This window comes from Dunckerocampus dactyliophorus, chromosome 7, assembly GCF_027744805.1.
Source record: "Dunckerocampus dactyliophorus isolate RoL2022-P2 chromosome 7, RoL_Ddac_1.1, whole genome shotgun sequence".
NCBI classification, from domain to species: Eukaryota; Metazoa; Chordata; class Actinopteri; order Syngnathiformes; family Syngnathidae; genus Dunckerocampus; species Dunckerocampus dactyliophorus.
In genome coordinates, this window is record NC_072825.1 from 26,965,744 (window position 1) to 26,986,218 (window position 20,475).

The 20,475-nt window shown below is 41.8% G+C and overlaps 1 protein-coding gene across 2 annotated transcripts in view; it reads left to right on the forward strand.

Moving 5' to 3' along the window:
• efna3b (ephrin-A3b) overlaps window positions 1–20,475 on the forward strand; it is a 113,021-nt gene that overhangs the window by 78,165 nt on the left and 14,381 nt on the right. Inside the window, exons 3-5 of one of the 2 annotated variants that reach the window (XM_054780772.1) lie at window positions 51–343; window positions 3,160–3,225; window positions 3,602–4,959. In XM_054780772.1, coding sequence (XP_054636747.1) covers window positions 51–343; window positions 3,160–3,225; window positions 3,602–3,693 — 451 coding nt within the window. In that variant the 3' untranslated portion in view covers window positions 3,694–4,959. The other variant, XM_054780771.1, reaches the window with a different exon arrangement.

The following is a 20,475-nucleotide window of genomic DNA, read 5'->3' on the forward strand; positions in this document are numbered from 1 at the left end:
AAGATATCAGGGCATGACAGTCATCATCCTGTTTCTCTTTGTGTGTCCAGTCTGCGTCGTGAGGGCTACACAATGCAGGTGAACGTCAACGACTACCTGGACATCTACTGCCCGCACTACAACGACAGCCAGCGCATGGTGGGCACCAGTGAGCAGTACGTCCTTTACATGGTCAGTTACCGCGGCTACAGGAGCTGCGACCCCCAGATGGGCTTCAAGAGATGGGAGTGCAACCGACCCCACGCCCCCCACGCGCCTATCAAGTTCTCGGAGAAGTTCCAGCGCTACAGCGCCTTCTCGCTGGGCTACGAGTTCCACGTTGGACAGGAGTACTACTACATATGTAAGTGCAATCAAAGACAAACTATTAGACTATCAATCCTCCCACCTGTGCACTTTCACTCAGATCGATTCATCCTTTCCAGTTTCATATTTCATGTTGCCTAAAGGATACTTTACCTGCTCTAATTGTAGCCGGGGAATTTAAAGTTTAACAAGTTAATTGCACATTACAGCAGCAACAGAACCAATGTTGTAACAGTGGTAAGGAGTAAGCATTGATACGTAAGACTTCATAATGAACAACAGTAGGGCAAGTGTTACATGCGGCAAATAACCACTGGCGCTGCTGAAGTAGTTTTTGTTAACCGCACAAGCCGCTGCATTTGAAGTATCATGAGTGAGTGCCATGACCGCCATTACAACATTGGTTTTGTTGCTGCTATGTTGTGCACATGCACATGTTGATAAAAGACTTTTCCATTTTCTCATACACCCCAGGACATTATTGAAGTTTCACAAATAAGTTGTTATATACAGTAATCCCTCGTTTATTGAAGTTAATTGGTTCCAGACCCGTGATAAAGTAAGTTTCCTTATTCATAAATGGAATATTTTCATAGTTAGAGCATAGAAAACCTGTTTACGACCTTCTAAAACCGAGGTTTAATATTATTAGAGCCCTCTAGACATGAAGTAACACCCCTAGTCACCTTTACACTCCTATTACCCAGTATGGTAGACATAATAATAGAAAATAAGCCATTTAAGACATAGATACAGTATGGCTGGCCTGTTGTTCCAGCGATCAAGTCATACATTACTGACACCCAGTGACCACTGTAGAATACTACGTATCAGAGGTGTGGACTCGAGTCACGCGACTTGGACTCGAGTCAGACTCAAGTCACAATTTTGATGACTCAACTTGGAGTTTTACGTCAATGACTCAGGACTTGACTCGGAGTGTGTTGAGTAAAATGTATTCAACTGACGTGATTGTTATGTCATTTACAGCAAGACAACACGTTTTCCCACAATATTTGCCTCATTGAATGCATCTGTTAACGTCCAATCAGGTTTAAGAACGAACAACGAATGTGTGGATTAGATAAATCCTGAATGCCATGTCGCCACTCTTTTACTGTGATTAAGTGTTGCCACACTAGTCTTATGTCATTTAAAACACGAAACAGTTCAAAATGCATTCATTGTATTTGTTAAATCTAATAGACTGTTACATTGTCAAAATGGCATCTCATTTGGCAAACACCAGGGATGCTCCGATCGATCGGCCACCGTTTAGTATCGGGCGATATCCGTAAAAAGCACGTGGTAAGGAGCTGGTAATTTCATTGTGAGCTCTGTTGTTACTCTGCTTGCCAAATAAAGAGTTACTTCATACTCAGTGGCTTGTGAGCGGCACAGTATTAACTGCATGACTCAATGTTGTTGATGTTGATGTTGCAATTCTGCGACTTTGACGGTAAAAACTCAATATTGGCTTTCAGTGTAGGGATAACACTGATTCCAATGTTGGCCGATATCACATTTTTATGTCAATATTGGGCCAATTATCGGTGGCCGATATTATCGAACAGCCCTATATTTGACAAATAATTGGCCGTAGTTGTTATGTTTTTTTTTTTGTTTCCAACTATTTCTACTTTGTTCTTGTACATTTTGCTCTCGGAATATTATGATTTTATTCCTATAATATTTTGACTTTATTCCCATAATATTATAACTTTTTTCCCAAGTAAATTTTCCAAAAATTACATCTTTGTCTTTGGTTTTCTTGTTAAATTGTACTTTTCATGTTTTGTAATGTGGCCGCAGGCCAAGAAAAAAACACCCTTGTCCTATTTTAGCACATAAAATACAAATTACAACGTGCAGAGTGGAGTGCTTGTGGTGATTTGAGAGGCAAAAAGAGGTGATGTTGCAACTCTGCGCTATAATGCATTAACATTTCAGAGCACTTTTAAGCCATAAAAACGGCCACAAGGTGGCAGATGAGCTTTGATAAGAGCTCGGCAGGGATCATGTTAATGGACAAGTCACACATGCCAGGAAGGAGGACATGCAGAAGGTTACGCAATGTAGGGAAATTTTAACATGCACGCACACACGCGTGCACACACAGTTCAGTTCCAAATGTGAAAATGATAAATAGTGTTACAGTGGTAAATAAATTGTTACTTTGATGTAAAGCAACTCCTTTATTGTGTTGTTTATGTTGTAGTATAGTTTAGATATTTGAGTTGTCACAAAAGCATGAACAATATTTGTGTCAAAGTGAAAGTTATGCTTGAAATCTTTCCACAAAAAGCTGGTTTTCTCCCTTTTATAGTTGGGAACTGATATTTTCCTTAAACTTGCCTATGTTCTACTGCTGATTACTAAAGAACGGAAAAAGGTAGAAACAAACTTTTTTTTCTGATGAAAGACGGGAGTCTACTGTTTCTTTTGGTAGGTTCCATGTTTATTTAGCCATAGAACACAGTATTCTGTGTGCCTTGAAAGATCAGTCAAAATCATCTAAAATGGCCGCTACTAAAGGGGCTGTCTTTTGAAAAATGGCTGGGATTGAATGAGTTAATTACCGAAATAATTGATTAAGATGGCAGACTAAAAAGTCGTGTTTTATGTTTAAAAATAATTGAGAATTTTTGTTTCTACTAATAAGAGGTTGTATTCAACCACAAAGCAGAATAATTTATGAATTGATATATTTTTGAAAAACTGTGATAGAGTGAAGTCATACAATTCCAAGTGCGAAGTGACGAGGGATTACAGTATGGAGGTCTTTATACCAGCAACTTGTAGCATGTCCATTTTCACACTTTTACATGAAATTTGACTATATATTTTCCACAGCCACGCCCACCCATCACCACGGCCGCAGCTGCCTGAGACTACGCGTGTACGTCTGCTGCTCCACAGGTGAGTCCGTCACTTGGACCTGTTTCAGACCCAGAACCAGACCCCATCTGGCCACTGTGAGCCACACAGCTGCTCAGGTCCTCACGGGGCAACACCCGCACAACCACGCTTGGTTGGCAACACCTGCTGCATTTGCACTGGTCGTGGCGCTATTTAGATTTGGTCAGGAACACACACACCAAGTCTAAAAGTAGTGGTGAATGTGTTATTAATAGTACACTGGCAGTTGTCGACGTAAGCGGGACCGACTTAAATGGGTTCCACTGTACTACTCAAGTTCCCCTGCAGCGTTTTACAGCACAACACCTACTACAACCTACTTTTCCCCCTTTCTTCTCTCTCCTTCTGTCTCCACTCACCTCCTCCCTCTTTTCAGCAGTGAGGAGCGCTTCTGTCTTTGATGGGCCTCCCTCATCTCCCCCTCCCACACCATGCTTGCCACCATGCATCTATCGCTGTGGTCAGTGAGTGACGATGTATGTGTTAGTGGTCTCTTACACGCACACACGCACACGTATGTACAATATATGTAACTACAGTATAGTGTACACACTTTGATCCCTGGCCTGGAATACTAACCTCTCCATTGCTCTTCATCTCTTCTCAGTTACATCCAATCTTTTCTTAGGACTTGTGTTGCTGCCATAGCCTGTCAGTCAGGTCGCTCCCGGCCATTTTCCTAACCCTCTCCGTCTCTGCTGTGCCGCGCTGTCTTGCACACGTCTGTCAAGCTCTGCAAGGCAGGGGTGTCCAAAAGCAATATGCTAAGAAGCTCTATATTTATATATAACTACGTATATATTTCAAGGAAGAAGCTGCATCTCAGCTTTGTGATGTAGGAGAAAAAGCCTCTTATGAGTATCAACTTCGTTCTTTGCTGTTTTTCCCTGATTTTGCTGTTTTGATTTTTACATTTTCCAAATATTTCAACTTTCTAATTAAATATTTGTCATAAATTATCTTCTTGAAACATTGTGACTTTATTGTTGTAATATTTTGACTTTATTCTCATAATATTATAACTTTTTTCCCCAACCTACATTTTCCAAAATGACAACTTTATTTGTGTCTCATAATACATACTACAACTGAAAAAACACATTTGCTCTTTAATATTTCAGCACTACGCTACAAAAATGACATCATTTTTCCTGAGAATGTTGCACGTTTATCCCCGTAAAATTTAAACTTTTCTCTCATTGGAATCCAACTTTTTTACTCTCTTTTTGGACTTTGTTCTTTTAAATGACAGCAGTTTTCTTCCAACATTCTTCTTTTAAATTTTCTTCTTTTAATGACCACTTTATTGCCGTAATATTTTGACTTTATTCTCGTAACATTGTAACTTTTTACCCACCTTAATTTTCTGAAAATGACAGCTTCATTTGTTGTTTTGTTTGTTTTTCATCATATTACAACTTAAAAAAGTCTTTCTTTAATGTTTCAGCTTCATACTTCAAATTTTATTTATTTTTCCTCATGATATGACAACATTATTCTCATCAAATTACAACGTTTTGTCATTAGATTACGACTTGTTCTTTTTTTCCTCTTCAGATTTTGACGTAATTTGTTTTCTTGTTAAATTATATTTTGAGTATACGCCACGGGCCAATGAAAAAACAGCTGCAGGTCGCAAATGGCCCCTGGGCCACGCTTTAGACATCCCCGCTCCATGTCGTTAAAACTCTTTTGGTCGAAGCGATAGTTTAACACCCTCCGTTTTCCCTCTCTCTCATTAGCCTCTGATGTGGATGATGGGGCAGAACCGACAGAAGCAGACTATACGCTGACACCAGGCCTAAACATTGACGACAACGGTGAGTCATGTATTCTTTTACACACCTGAGCCTGCGTAAGTGTGGAAAATATCTCCGAGGCCCATCTGGTTGCAGCCAGACACCCTCATGCAGCTGGAGCATCCGTGTTCAGCTCATATATCATAAAAGAACATCAGAATCACTTCCAATTCCATTTGTTCCTATTGAACTTTGAATTGGGGCACACAATGAAACAAAATCGTATACATTTTTCTCTTTCAAACTTGATTTTGGTTTAGATTTTGACGCATTTAAGAAGCACTATTTTTCTCACCAAAAAAAACCTCACACTAAGCACCCCTGGGAACCCAACAGGTCCCATGAAAAAAAGGTGCTATAAAACAGTTTTTCCCACTTTCAAAGCTGAATTTTTTAAATTTGCTTTCATTTTTCAAATATTTTGCATATTTTTATGTCATTAAAAAAGCCTACACTAAGAGCAGAGTGGACTGTTTGTGGTGAAGTTATCAGAGCCTTGTATGTGTCAACCAATTCTAGCACCACTGATTTTGATGCATTATTATTTTTTGAGAGGACGATTTTGATATCTAAAACTCACACCCTTGAGAAAAAGTTGGATAAAAATCAAATCAATTATAATTTTTTCCACTTTCAAAGCTGAATCTTTTAATTAGCTTGAGCCCAAATGAGAATGTCCTATTTTAACATATAAAATACGAGTTATGGCGAGCAGAGCGGAATCTGTTTTTGTATGAAAAACTCACACGAAGGACCCCCGGGACCCAAACAGGTCTCTTGAGAAAAAGTGCTCTTAAAATCATATCATTTTTTTGTAATTAGCCAAGTCCAAGTCCAAACGAAACCCATACATTGTTTTATTCACGTTTGAAATATTTTATACATTTTTGTCAAAACAGCTCACCCCCTATTTTGACACATAAAACGCTGATTTGGATGTGCAGAGTGGAATGTTTGGAGTGAAGTTATTACAGCCAAAAAAATGGCATTATTTGAAATTAATAACCAAAATAATTCATTCAAATGGCAGACTATTGTGTTGTATGTTTAAAAATAATTGAAACAAAAATATTGGCCTCCGTAAAGTTGTCCCTCGCTACAGTGCGGTTTGAACATCGCGCCCTCACTTTATTATGTTTTTCAAAAAGTAATTCATTAACAAATGGTCGCTGTTTTATGGGTGAATACAGTTTTTAATAAGCTTATTTAAGCAAGCTGTACTGAATCTTGGCCTAAATTAAACATTTCAAGCACAACAATGGCTAAATGAAGTAACTAAATCACCTCAAATACAAGGCAGAAGAAGCATTCTAATTGTAAATGTAGTATTCTACATTGGCCACTAGGTGTCACTAATTGTTTGAGAAAAGGGATTTATTGCACATTTAAATGATCTCACAACAGGCACAATAATATCCTAAAATAAAATCCTAATAAAAACAAGGGTTACAGTTGGGGTCATAACCCAGGACAAGCTAAAACTAAATTCTGAACCTCTGATGTCCGCCCGCCACTAAGGTCCGCTCGGGAACACATTTACTGTGGCACACATGAGCAGGAGTTTTATTTACATCTTAAATGGCTTATTTACTCCTATTATGTCTGCTATATTGGCTAATATGAGTGTCAAGTCATTTAAAGCTGCCATTACAATACATTGATGAGACAATAGCCCCTGCAGGAAGCACACTGTCCAGAAAAAACACCAAGGAACTGCTAATGTGTGAGTCTGTTATCTTATTTATGTCTAATATGTCTCCTTTTCTGTGAATATATCGACTACTGTATATTGGGTAATACAAATGTAAAGGTCACTATAGCGTGTTGTTTCATGTCTAGAGGGCTCTCATGATTTTTTAAAATTTTTTGCCCATCATCCACAATCCTTATGTGAAACATGAACACATATTTCTTTCTCTTTCCTGTGCGTTCTAACGACAGAAAACGTGTTAGCATGAGCCAGCTAGCAATGCACGTCACGAGAGGTACCCATTTTGACGCTATAGCCCTAACAAAAAAAAAAACAGTGTCCCATTTACATAACTGATCTGTATATTAACCAAGCTACAGCGATGTTGTTCTTGTAGCTCCTAACACGAAAAACTATATTTATCTGGCGGAGTAACACGACGCCTCGCTAGCCGCTATTGTCAGCGTCACTCACAACGCCTCAAGCCACGGAAGAGTGGATACTACTGGCTCTCAATTTCGCTACGGAGACTCAACAAGATGCTCGTTTGCTGTCAGCATCTTTTACCTGAGGACTGGAGCACAAGTCTAGTGCTGGAAGACACAGCCATCCCAATGAGAGCGGACACTGGAAGCGCCGTCGCCATTGCTACTGTATGCTGCTGTTGTTGACGGAAGTAGCGTTAGCTCCTATGAACTATGGCAAATCAATGCACCTAGGAAAGAAGTTCCGGTGATGTTTGAAATCATCAAAGTAAGGCAAGATACTGTAAGTATTACATGTTTTCACCAATGTACTTTTAATGCATCCTCACAGCACATATATGAAACAAGAAAACCTTGTTAGAGGTTTTTTTAGAGGGCCTCATAGTCGAAATAGGTACCTCCCATGACGTGCAATGCTAGCTGGCTCATGCTAACTCATACTTTCTCTTGTTAGAACACACAGAAAAGGGAAACAAATATGTGTTCATGTTTTTTTTTGTTCCAAAAACAGCGCAGTTTTCCTTTAAGCGGCGTACCCCTTCAGACATTTGACATGCAGCCATGTACCCCCTGCTGCTGCACACTTCAAAAACACACATCTTTTGATATGAGTTCACTTGAAATGCTGAACACAGTCATTGTTATTCATTTCAGAGTAATTTCAGGTCCAAATTGTGTATTTTGCATGGTCACATGTTGGATGAACATGAGCACTAATACATATTGAACATAGTTCATTGGTTCATTCATTTTCAAGTCATTCTGGGTCAAAATGTGTATTTTGAATGGGTGCATTCTGATAAAGTGTCACATGAGCACAGATAAATAGACAAGTAATCATCCTACACATTTTTTATTCCAGTCTGATTTTGGCATTCTTCCGTTTGAATGGATTTGAATTTGAGCATCACTTTTGTTATTGTCCACTGACGATGGCTATGGATTAAATCTGCATAATCATTTATAACCAAATTGAAGGGGAAAGTTTAACAATCACGATAAGTGTTTGAAGTGCAAATAGACATACACGCACAGTGACGGGTTTTCACCGCTGCACCGTGCGGGGATTGGAACGCCAATATCAATCAAACCTTTGAAACGAAACACTTTTGATGCACAAAGTAACCGTCCAACTTGCTTACGTGTTCCTACGATGCACACAGAGCAATGGACAACATGGTGTTGCTGTCTCCTTCCTGCTTTCTGCTCCGTTCTCCGTTGCGCCGGGAGGTGTTCAGCGCTTATTGTTTTTCGTTTTTATTCACGTACCCGTACCCCACCTTGGGAGCATATTCTTTCAGCTAATGGAAAAAGTCGATTATATAACTGCTAACCATTGGATAGGCTTTGGAATTTAGAAACCTGGTTCTAAGCGCTCATTACGAGAATGTGGCAACATGAATCACAAACATGATGAGTCAGTTTCCGTGACGGTGCATTGACTCAAGCGGCTGCAGAAAGTGTTGGATTTCTAGCAATGAGTTTCAACGTATTGGCGAGCGTTCAGGCCGACGCGGCTCATCGGGATGACACGTCTGGTGACGTCTCAGGGCCGATGCCAAGTCTTTCAGCGCCGCTTCCACGTTGGCACCCGTTAGAAGGGAGCGGCCGGGTAGTAAATCTATAAGCGGCAATTAAATGTCTCCGCACGGCATGCGGTAGGTGGGTTTGTAGCAAAACAACAACATGGCAGCCACGTGCACGCAGCACGGCTCAGCTGGTTATGCAACCAGACGAGCGGGCATCAATCCTCATCCTGTCAAGTGTACACACTCTTCCATGCTAGCTTGTAAAATATGGTGTTGTTCATGTCTGTGTGTGTGTGTGTGTGCGTGTGTGTGATAATTAACCAGTCTGTTGTCATAACTGTCAGAAGAATCATCATCACTGCTGTGGCAAATGGCTGCAGGTCATATGAACTCATCTCCTTTTTCCTCTCCCTCCATTCTCTTTGTGCATCTTCCTGATCCTCCTCGCTTCCCTTCGCCTTCCTCCCCTTCTGTGACCCGCCCCTAGCTAGATGAGCCTACACATCTTCAAACAAACATGGGAGCTGGAAGTTTTCATCATTTCTTCAGCAAATATGCTAACCTAGCATGATGGTTCTGTTCGAATGTGAGTGTAATGTTAGCACTGTAGCTACGCTAGTGTGGCTAACATTTGCGTCCCACTCCTTTCTGACGCTACATTGTGATTTATGGCATCTATGATGTTGGACAAGTACAGAGTTGCAGTGTATATGTCAAAAGTGTACAGCTCATTAGCATTAAAGCTACACACACACACACACAAAAGAGTGCGTTCCCAGTGGGGCAGTTGTGTCCAAAGTGTGGCCATTTGCGGCTGTTTTTTTTATTGGCCTGTGGCACATTCTAAAAATATAGTTAATAATAACAGTAATAATACCTTTTATTTATATTGCACGTTACATTTTAGCAATCTCAAAGAGCCACCGAGTGAAAACATGAGGTTTATAAACAAAGTACAAGTATAATTATAACATCAAAATTAATACTAAACCTCTACACCATATTTTAATAAATGTTTTTTTTAAAGATGGATTTTTAGGTCTCGTTTAAAAATCTGGACAGTCTGTGGGGCCCTTAGGTGCTCAGGGAGGACATTCCACAGCCGTGGAGCCGCAGAGAACAAGGCCCGGTCACCCATGGTACGGAGCTTGGTTCCCTGGGGCTTGAAGGGTGTTTTTGGTTGGAGACCGGAGGGTGCATAAGGAAGCCTGGGGGGGTGAGGAGTTCCTTAAAGGGACAGTTGGGATTTTAGTCACTGGGGTTCGCAAGTAAGGATTTTGGCTTCTCTAAACAATATATGTTCAAGAAAGTCATACATTTGCATCACAAAAATGCCTACTCGGAAAAATCAGACCTCACCTCACAAATGCGTACTTGTGAAACGCCAGCGACTACCTGGAACTACATTCTTCATCACCGAACTCCGACCACAACTGCATTCAGGAGACCAAGTGGAGGGTGGACTACACTGCTGATGGGGTTGTATGACAACTTCATGTCCAAAAATTGGAACTATCCCTTTAAGGTATTGGGGGGCATGTCCGCGAATGCACTGATGGGTGAGGAGGGAGACCTGGTATTCTAATCTAAGCGGGACGGGAAGCCAGTGAAGCCGTTTGCGAACGGGAGTCATGTGATCATATTTGCGGATCCTCATCAGCTGTGGATGTACTGTAGTCTCTGGTTTCTCTAGTTTAACAAGAAAACGGGAACAAAAAATGCAACAGTAAAAAATATTACAGTAATTTTACAAGAATTAAGTCCAAATATTAAGAGAAAAAAGTTGTAATCTAACGAGAAAAAGCCTAAATCTTTACGAGAATAACAATATTATGAGGAAAAATAATGTCATTTTAGGAGCTTAAAGTTAGTATTAAAGAAAGATTTTAAAGTCACAATATTATGAAAAAGAAACTAAACAATGAATAAAGTTGTAATTTTTTTTTTAAATAGGTTGCGGAAAAAGTTATAATGTTACGAGAATAAAGTCAAAATAGCATGGGAATAAAGTCAGAATTACAGGAAGAAAATTTACAACAAGAAAGTTGAAATGTTTGGAAAATAAAAAAAAAAAAACCAACTGCAGAAATGGAACTAAATAAATCTAATTTTAAAATAATAATGTCAAAATATAAAGAGGAGGAAAAAAAGTTGCAATTTTATGAGAAGAAACTCATAATATTATGGGAAAATGTTGTCATTTTAGCACGGGTTTTCATCCCTTTTCTATGCCGCTTATCCTCACTAAGGTCGTGGGGGCATGCTGGAGCCTATCCCAGCTGACTTATGGGCGAGAGGCGGGGTACACCCTGGACTGGTGGCCAGCCAATGACAGGGCACATATAGACAAACAACCATTCATACCTACGGACCATTTACAGTCTCCAATGAACCTAACATGCAAGTTTTTGGAATGTGGGAGGAAACCGGAGAACCCGGAGAAAACGCACACACGTGGAGATGCACACGGAGATTGGCCAACTTGCTAACCATTAGGCCACGGGTGCAGCACAGGCTTGAAATATTAAAGAAAATAGATTATTTCTTTCAAGTCGTAAAGGTGAGAAACAAACAAAACAAAAAAAGTAGAATATTTGGAAAATTGGGTTTGGAAAAAAGGTTGTAATAATATGCAGTAAAATGATAGTAATAGTGCAGTAAAAATATTATGGGAATAAAGTCAAAATATTACAAGAAGACAATTTACAAAAGCTATTTAAGAAAAAGTGGTTTCCCAGAAGTTATTTACCTTTAAATATTTTGAAAATTAAAAAAACAGCAAAAATGTGGAAAAAAAGCACCAAGATTGAAGTTGATACTAATAATAGGCTTTTTCACTTACAGTATATCACAAAGCTGAGATGCAGCTTTTTATTCAATTATCAAAATGTCAAAGTGGCATCCTGTCATTTTTCTCTGTGCGGCCCTCGGTGGAAAAAAGTATGGACACCCCTGCAGTAGGCCTAACCAAAAGCACTTCAAACGGTCTCAATTGCAGCACTGAGGCTCGATGAACAGTGGCGTCTGAGAGGCGTTCGAGGAGCTATGGAATACAGTAAAAACAAAGGCGCGTGTCCTTGTTTCCTCCCTCGCTCTCATTGCACCAGACTGCCAGTTGCACTTGTCGCGACATCTTTTTAAGGACTCTTATTTACTTTTCACGCTCATGACTACAAAATCAAAATCCTCAGCAATCCTCAGCACAACACTGTATTACACGCAATGGGGGAGGGAGATACTGCAAATGTTGGTATCGATCCTACACCAAGCAAGTACAGGGCCAGTATTGCCGATACCGATCATTTTTACTTTTTCGAGATCATTGAATGGACCAGTCCAGGGTGTACCCCACCTCTCACGCAAAGTCAGGTGGGATAGGCTCCAGCATACCCGCGACCCTAGTGAGTAATAATTGTGTCCAACCTAGTAGTTGGCTACTTCGCGGATTTCACTTATTGCAGCCTATTTTGGGAACCTATCCCCCACGATAACCAAGGGAACACGGTACACATGGTACACACACGCATTTGATACCAATGCTGATCAAATAGATTAAGTGTACATTTTCAAATGTACTGTTGGCTATATCAGGGGTTGCCAGTGTTTTTCTTCTTGTGAGAGCTACTTTTTCAAAATGAAAATGGCCAAGAGCTACTCATTTTTGTCATAGCTTCAAGCCAAACAAAGCGAATATGCTTGTTTTACCAGAACATGAACAAAATGCTGGTGTCCACGACTCACATTTAGTGTTTCAGAATGCATTTCTTTCTGGTGTTCTCACATTATTAACTGAAAACCTGAATGAAAAGCAGGCTTGCAGGCGCCTCATGTGGTCATGGGGGGCTACCTGGTGGGGACGGATACCACGTTGGTGACCCCCAGGCTGTATGATGTAAAAGTGGAACCATAAAATCACCTTCATTTAGACAAAAACGTACATGACCTCTGACTGCCACGCACACACGGGCGCTACATTAGCCGCCCCTCGACCAATGATCACATCGCGAGCCTCGATAACTCACGACACCCCCCAAATGCCACACCAAACACGCCATCCTGGCGAGACATTTTGTTTTGCAGGGTGCAAATATATCATTCTCACAACGACGGGCAAGTCCCACACGGCAGACATGCTTGTTTTGGCTTTGTGAAGGGAAAGTGGGAGGAAGACGGTCGCTATAGGCTGGATGCTGCAATGGGGGCAGAGCTGATCGGCGAATGTGATATAAAGCAAGTATTGGCATATGCCGATATCGTGTTTTTTCACGTAAATTGGCCGATATTGATTGGTGGCCGATCGATCGGACCCTCGTAGTTTCAACACATCATTTTGACAAAATACTGGCATGTTAAAAATATAGAATGTCCTTAACTGCCAAACAATCAAAACAAAAACAGGTTTTGATAGCTTATTAACCACTTGACCCACACACAAGCCTTCTGGCTTTTCTTTCTTTCTGAGCAGTGGTCAGAATTATAACCTGTCTGTACTGTTGAGTTAGATTTGCGTGCATGTGTCCCACCTTTATTGTAAGCGCACCACAAACACATAACTGCTGCATAACATCTGATGTACCCTTGTGGCTTATGGCCCAAAGCTGGCAGACTCTACGTATGATAACAAAGCACATGAACGCCACCTGTTTAACATATCGCAACTTGCTGGCAGAACATAAACACACAGAAAGATGGCCACGCCGTCACTGAATGTAAACACGCGATGCCAACATTGCAGAAAGCAAGTGTAATGTTCATTTGAACACATGGAGACCAACAGCAGGTCTGAAATGCTACATTTCCCTCCACATCCATGCTTCGACACTACACTCGCTCTCCGGCCAAATGTCTCTGCATGCTCTCCAGCAGGGGTGGGCAACCTTTTTGAGTTGCGGGCCCGCATTGAGTTAACAAACAGACTATGTATTTGACAGAAGGACACTATTTTAATTATAGTCCGATTGTTAATTCATTATTTGTCTTACTTTAACTGTAAAAGTGTCATACTATCTGCTATATGTGCTTGTGTCCCTTTTTTCAGAACCACTTTAAGCATCAGACCACATCAAATATCGAAATAGAATTTTACAGGGTTTTTTTTCACTGAATAAGACACTCGAAATGTCCATGAATGAAGGATGTGCGATATCCAATATGAACTACGAATGACAGAACATTGACTATTGAAGAGTATGTGAATCCCTCCTTTTCACTTCCCAGACAGTGCAGTGGGCAGGTTAAACTGTGGGTCACATATTTTTCTATTTGCGTTTGTTTGGCGCCGTGGCGAGGTAGTTGTCTGGATGTCAAAAGCTACTTAAACCATCAAAAGGTTGTCTCAGATTGACTCTGACTACTTGAAAGTCAGGTTGCCATCTTGTATGCTATATTAAATACTTTGGAAGCAACGTTTGGCGGGCTGTAGTTTGCCCATGCCTGTTCTACAATCATGTAGCAGTAACAGACACGTAAACGAATGAACTGACGTTAGCACACTAAAGCCAATGTTGGCCTGAAGTTGGCACTAAGTTTGCACCAGGACTTACGTGGGAAGCTTTAGGCTTACTATAAAATTTATACTGTAACCTTAAATGTTCATTTATCCCTTTCGCTCTGGGTGTGGAGTTTGCATGTTTTCCCCGTGCATGCGGGGGTTTTCTCCGGGTACTCCGGTTTCCTCCCACATTCCAAAAACATGCATGTAAGGTTAATTGGAGACTCTAAATTACCTATCAATAGGTTGTTTGTCTATATGTGCCCTGCGATTGCCTGTTGACCAGGTCAGCTAGGATAGGCTCCAGCATACCCCTGCGACCCTAATGAGGATAAGCGGCATAGAATATGGATGGATGGATGGTTGGTGTCCGTTTTGGTTAGAGTCAGACCTTCTGGAACGAATTAATGACGCTAACCAAGGTTCCACTGTAGTGATACAAGCCTTGGTATTTGATATTTGGGTCGATCCGCCCGGCTCCTAAATATACAAGCTCTCCTATCCAATTTCAAGTCCATCTCACGTGAGGTGGTGTGAGCAGCTGGTTGGCCCCGTCATGCATTCTCAGGTTTCAGCATCTGACGAGCAGGTCCGGCCATTAGGGGAGAAATCAGAAGCTTTTTCTGTAATGGGGTTTATTATTGTAGCAATTACCGCTGACGACGTGTTGGGACGACCTCTGCCAGGAACATCAGGCTGGATGTCAGTGATGAGAACTTTGCATTTGTCACTCAGCCGCTTTTAGCACAGCTGTGTGGTCATCACATCTGTCACGCTTGCAACGTCTTCTCATTCCAGTACAATTGTTTCCAATAAGAAACCATGTAAAGTCGCCATCTTTAAACGTTAGTACATTCACTGTGCAGGGAATTTTTATGTAACATTTTAACTATCTTAAGCGCCATACAAGTATAACAGGAAGTTGACATACTCACCTTCTTTAGATGGTCTAGTCCAGGGGTGCCCAAAGGGCAGCTCCTGGGCCATTGGCAGCAACAACAACAGCAAAAATGGTGAAATCAGCATTCATTTTGCAAGAATAAAGTCAAAATATTAAGAGAAAAAAACTTATTCTAACAAGAAAAAGTCAATATTATACAAGAATAACATCGTAATATTATGAGAAAAAATATTGGCATTTTAGTAGCATAAATGTAAATATTAAAGAAAAAAGGAGTTTTTTTTTTTTTTTTAAGTTGTGATATTATAAGAACAAAACACCAAGTTGTCATTTTTGGAAAATTAAGTTGAAACTTATAATATGTGAATCCAGTCAAAATATGATGGGAACAAAGTCATAGTATTACGTGAAGAAAATTTACAAGAACAAAGTTGAAATATTTAAAAACTAAAAAAAAACCACACACACACACAGCAGAAATAGAAAAAAAAGAAATAGAAAAAAAACAGTTGTAATCCTACGAGAATGAAGTCAAAATATTGAGAGAAAAAAGTTGTATTCTAACAAGAAAAAGTGGCAATTTTATGAGAATAAACTCATCATGTTATGAGAAAAAATAATTTCATTTTAGTAGCATAGGGTTGAAATATTAAAGAAAAAAGTTGCAATTTTTAGAAAATTAGGTTGTGGAAAGATTTACAGTATTACGGGAATCAAGTCAGAATATTGTGGAACTAAAGTCATAATATTATGAGAAGAAACAGAGATTATTTAAGACGGAAGTTGAAATATTTGGGAAAAAAAGAACAGCAAAAATGGGCAAAAAAAAAGAGCATTGAGTGAAGTGGATACTAATAATAGGCTTTGTCACCTACAGTATGTCACTTCTTAGCGTCTATCTGTATGCATGATTTTAATCCATTCTCCAAGTATGGAACATCTGTAAGCACTCAAGTTACCATTTTATTGTATTTTGCAACAATTTAAAATAAGTCCCAATTTTAAATAAGTAAAGATGTCCCACAATAGTGTATTGCAAGTGTGTCGCCTTCGGGTTGGGGAAAGGGTCCTGTCTGTCGTTTGCGAGTACGTGCCGAACGGCAGTTCAGAGTACCGAGCCTTCTTGGAGTCCATCAGAGGGGTGCTGGAGAGCACCCCAACTGGTGGCTCAGTCGTTTTGTTGGGAGACTTCAACGCCCATGTGGGCAATGACAGTGTGACCTGGAGGGGCGTGATTGGGAGGAATGGCCTCCCCGATCTCAACCCGTGCGGTGTGATGTTGTTGGACTTCTGTGCGAACCACAGTTTGTCCATCACAAACACCATGTTTGAACATAAGGATGTCCACAAGTGCACATTGCACCAGGACACCCTAGGCCACAGGTCTATGATCGACTTTGTAGTCGTATCATCAGACCTGCGTCCGCATGTTCTGGACACGCAGGTGAAAAGAGGGGCTGAGCTGTCAACTGATAACCACCTGGTGATGAGTTGGATTAGATGGCGGGGGAGGATGCCGGACAGACCCGGGAGACCCAAACATGTAGTGAGGATGTGCTGGGAACGTTTTCGCAGAGTCTCCTGTTCGTCGAGTCTTCAGCTCTCACCTCCAGCAGAGCTTCGCCTGCATCCCGGGGAAGGACAAGGATATTGAGTCCGATTGGGCTCTATTCCGTGCCTCCATTGCTGAGGCAGCCGATCGGAGCTGCGGCCGCAAAGGTGGTTGGTGCCAGTCGTGGCGGCAAGCCCCAAACCCGATGGTGGACACCAGAGGTCAGGGCTGTCTTCAAGCTGAAGAAGGAGTCCTATCGAGCATGGATGGCTTGTGGGACTCCTGAAGCAGCTGATAGGTGGTGATCGAGGCCAAAACTCGGGTGTGGGAGGAGTTTGGTGAGTCCATGGAACACGACTTTCGGTCGGCCTTGAAGAGGTTCTGGCAAACCGTCCGACGCCTCAGAAAGGGGAAGCTGTGCCCTGTTTACAGTGGGGACCGGGGCCTGCTGACCTCGACTGAAGATATAGTCGGACAGTGGAAGAAATACTTTGAGGCCCTTCTCAATCCCACTGACATACCTTCCATAGAGGAAGCAGAGTCTGAGGACACTAACGCGGACAGTTCCATCACCGTGGCAGAGGTATCTGGGGCAGTCAAAACGCTTCCCAGTGGCAAAGCTCCGGGGGTGGACAGGTTTCGCCCTGAATTCCTCAAGGCTCTGGATGTTGAGGGACTGTGTGTCACATCTCTTCAACATTGCGTGGAAGTCGGGAACAGTACCTCCGGATTGGCAGACTGGGGCGGTGGTCCCCCTTTTCAAGAAGGGTGACCGGAGGGTGTGTTCCAACTACAGGGGGATCACACTCCTCAACCTCCCTGGGAAAGTCTATCCCAGGGTGCTGTAGAGAAGGGTATGACTGTTAATCGAACCTTGGCTACAGGAGGTGCAATGTGGTTTTCGTCCTGGTCGCAGAACACTGGACCATCTACACCCTTGCAAGGGTACTCGAAGGTACTTGGGAGTTTGCCCAACCGGTCTACATGTGCTTTGTGGACTTGGAAAAGGCATTCGCCCGTGTCCCTCGCAGTGTCCTGTGGGGGGTGCTCCGGGAGTATGGGATTGGTGGAGCGCTACTACGTGCCATCCATTCCTTGTACAACCGGAGCAGGAGCCTGGTTTGCATTGCCAGCAGTAAGTCCAGCCTGTTTCCGGTGAACGTTGGCCTCCACCAAGGCTGCCCTTTGTCACCGATTCTGTTCATAATTTTCATGGACAGAATTTCTAGGTGCAGCAAAGGTGTCGATGGAGTCCAGTTCGGGGGCCTTAGGATCTCATCTCTGCTTTTTGCAGACGATGTGGTCCTGATGGCCTCATCGGGCTGTGACCTGCAGCGTTTACTGGGACGGTTTGCATCTGAGTGTGAAGCTTCTGGGATGAGACTCAGCACCTCCAAATCCGAGGCCATGGTTCTCAGTCGGAAAAGGGTGGATTGCTCCCTCCGGGTTGGGAATGAGGTCCTTTCCCAGGTGGGGGAGTTCAAGTATCTTGGGGTCTTGTTCACGAGTGAGGGAAGGTTGGAGCGTGAGGTCGATAGGCAGATCGGCGCAGCATCTGCAGTAATGCGGTCGCTGTACCGGACCGTCGTGGTGCAGAGAGAGCTGAGCTAGAAGGCAAAGCTCTCAATTTCCAACCCTCACCTATGAGCTTTGGGTCGTGACCGAAAGAACAAGATCGCGGATACAAGCGGCTGATATGAGTTTCCTCTGTAGGGTAGCTGGACTCACCCTAAGAGATAGGGTGAGGAGCTCGGTCATCCGGGAGGAGCTCAGAGTAGAGCCGCTGCTCCTTCACATCGAGAGGAGCTTCCTTACTGAGACTGCTGCCCCCGCGACCCGGACCCCGGATAAGCGGAGGAAAATGGAATAGAATGGGATGGAATGTTGGGTGAGACACGCAAGCACCAGTCTTGATTGTCGGAATAACAGGCTTTTATTGCAGGTTTGAATGATCTCTCATAACAGTGGCCGTAACCCACACCAAACTAAAAGTCTTCTCTGAACTCCCAACGTCACTTTCTGTCCGGCCCCATCTCAGCTCACTACCATCTGAACACATTTACAGCAACACACACAATCATGACTCTTCTTTATGTCTTATATGTCTTATTTTCTCTTGTTATGTCTACTCTATGGGGTAATAGGAGTGTAAAGATGACTATAAGGGTGTTATTCCATGTCTACATGACTCTAATAGTGTTAAAAAGCATATTTAGAACACCAGTGAGTAATGTGAGCTAGAATGCTAACATTACACTCACATTTTAACACCAACATTATTATGCTAGGTTAGCATAGCCGAAGAAAAAGCACATGATCAAACTTTCAGCTCCTATGCTTACTGACAGATTAAATATTTTATTTTAAGATGTGTAGCAAAGCTTTTTTTTTTCTTTTATAAAGCTGTCTTCACTTCCAGCTTCCATTCCTGTAGCTGAATGACAGATGAAGATTTTATTTTAAGATGCATAGCAAAGCCTTTTTTTGTTTTTTTTCTTTTACAAAGCTGTTTTCCATGACGGGAGCATTTTTGCGCCTCTTCAGTCAAAAATGTAGCAAAGAAGTGAGGGAGAGGGTAGATTTTTCTCACATGTGATGCTCATAAACAGGCTCTAGGGACCCATATTACTGTTACAACATCATTAAATGGTCTATTTTGCATAATTAAAATGCAATAAGGTCTGCTGGTAGCAACTTGAAATTCAAATGACCATGAATAATTTAGTGCTTATAGGATTTGGAAAACTTTTTTTTAAATGGGCTTTGCGATTAAATTAGCGAAACATACTGTTTTCACACAATCTTTGTGGATTCATGGTGAATAATTCATTTTTAGGATGTTTTTTTGGTTAATAACAGAAAATACAGTAAACATGAGTCTTCGGGGTTGTGACCTAAGATAGCACATGGGTCTGCAACCTGTGGCTCCAGTGCTGCTTTGTGTCCTTTTGACGGTTTATGCATCTGTATAGTCACTACGCCGTTTCTTCTGATGCCGTTATGAGCCTTTCAAAGTTTTGTGTCGGAGTTGAGCGCGTGCAGGCGATTCTCCGCCAAAGTGCTAGCGGTGAGTCAACTCGGTGAGAAACCATGAGGCTGGTCGACTATTTTGCTTGTTACATTCCTTTGTCACTAATGAACAATGGCAACCACACCAACACGGAAAGTGGTATTGGAACTGGAAATAATCGATGTGTTCCAACACCGTTATTGCAAATGTTGATCCGAAATTGGTGGAGAAGGCTGAAGAAAAGGATCAAGGAACATGACTAATTGCCAGGAGGCAACAGATGTTGCTTACCACTCCGCCGGGTGGAACAGGAAGAGGGACGTAACAATACGCGTAAGGAAACTATATATGTAGCGTTATCTTCAATTTAGTGGTCAAATAGGTTTTGTGGCTCCAAGTGGGTTTTAATTTGGTGGAAACGGACCCAAATGGCTCTTTTGATGCTAAAGGTTGCCGACCTCAGGATAGCGTCATGAGCTTAAAGGTAAAGTTATGCAACTGATGTAACGACACCCGAGTCTGCATATGTGCTGATGTTTCTGAACTATCATCAGAAGACGTTTCTGCCTCCTGTCAGGACTTGAACTACTATAAAACCGTCATATTTAGACCACTATGTGTGCTTTTGGAAGATCTTAATCACAGTTAGACATTTGGAGAGGCGGGAAAAATTCAGCGTTCCGATGTTGAGTAACAACAAGGTCACATTTAGCCTGTTTTTCCTCCATTTCTATTCAAAGTCTCTCTTTGAAGTACTTCTGTGGTATGCGTCGTACTAAATCGCTAGAGCGCC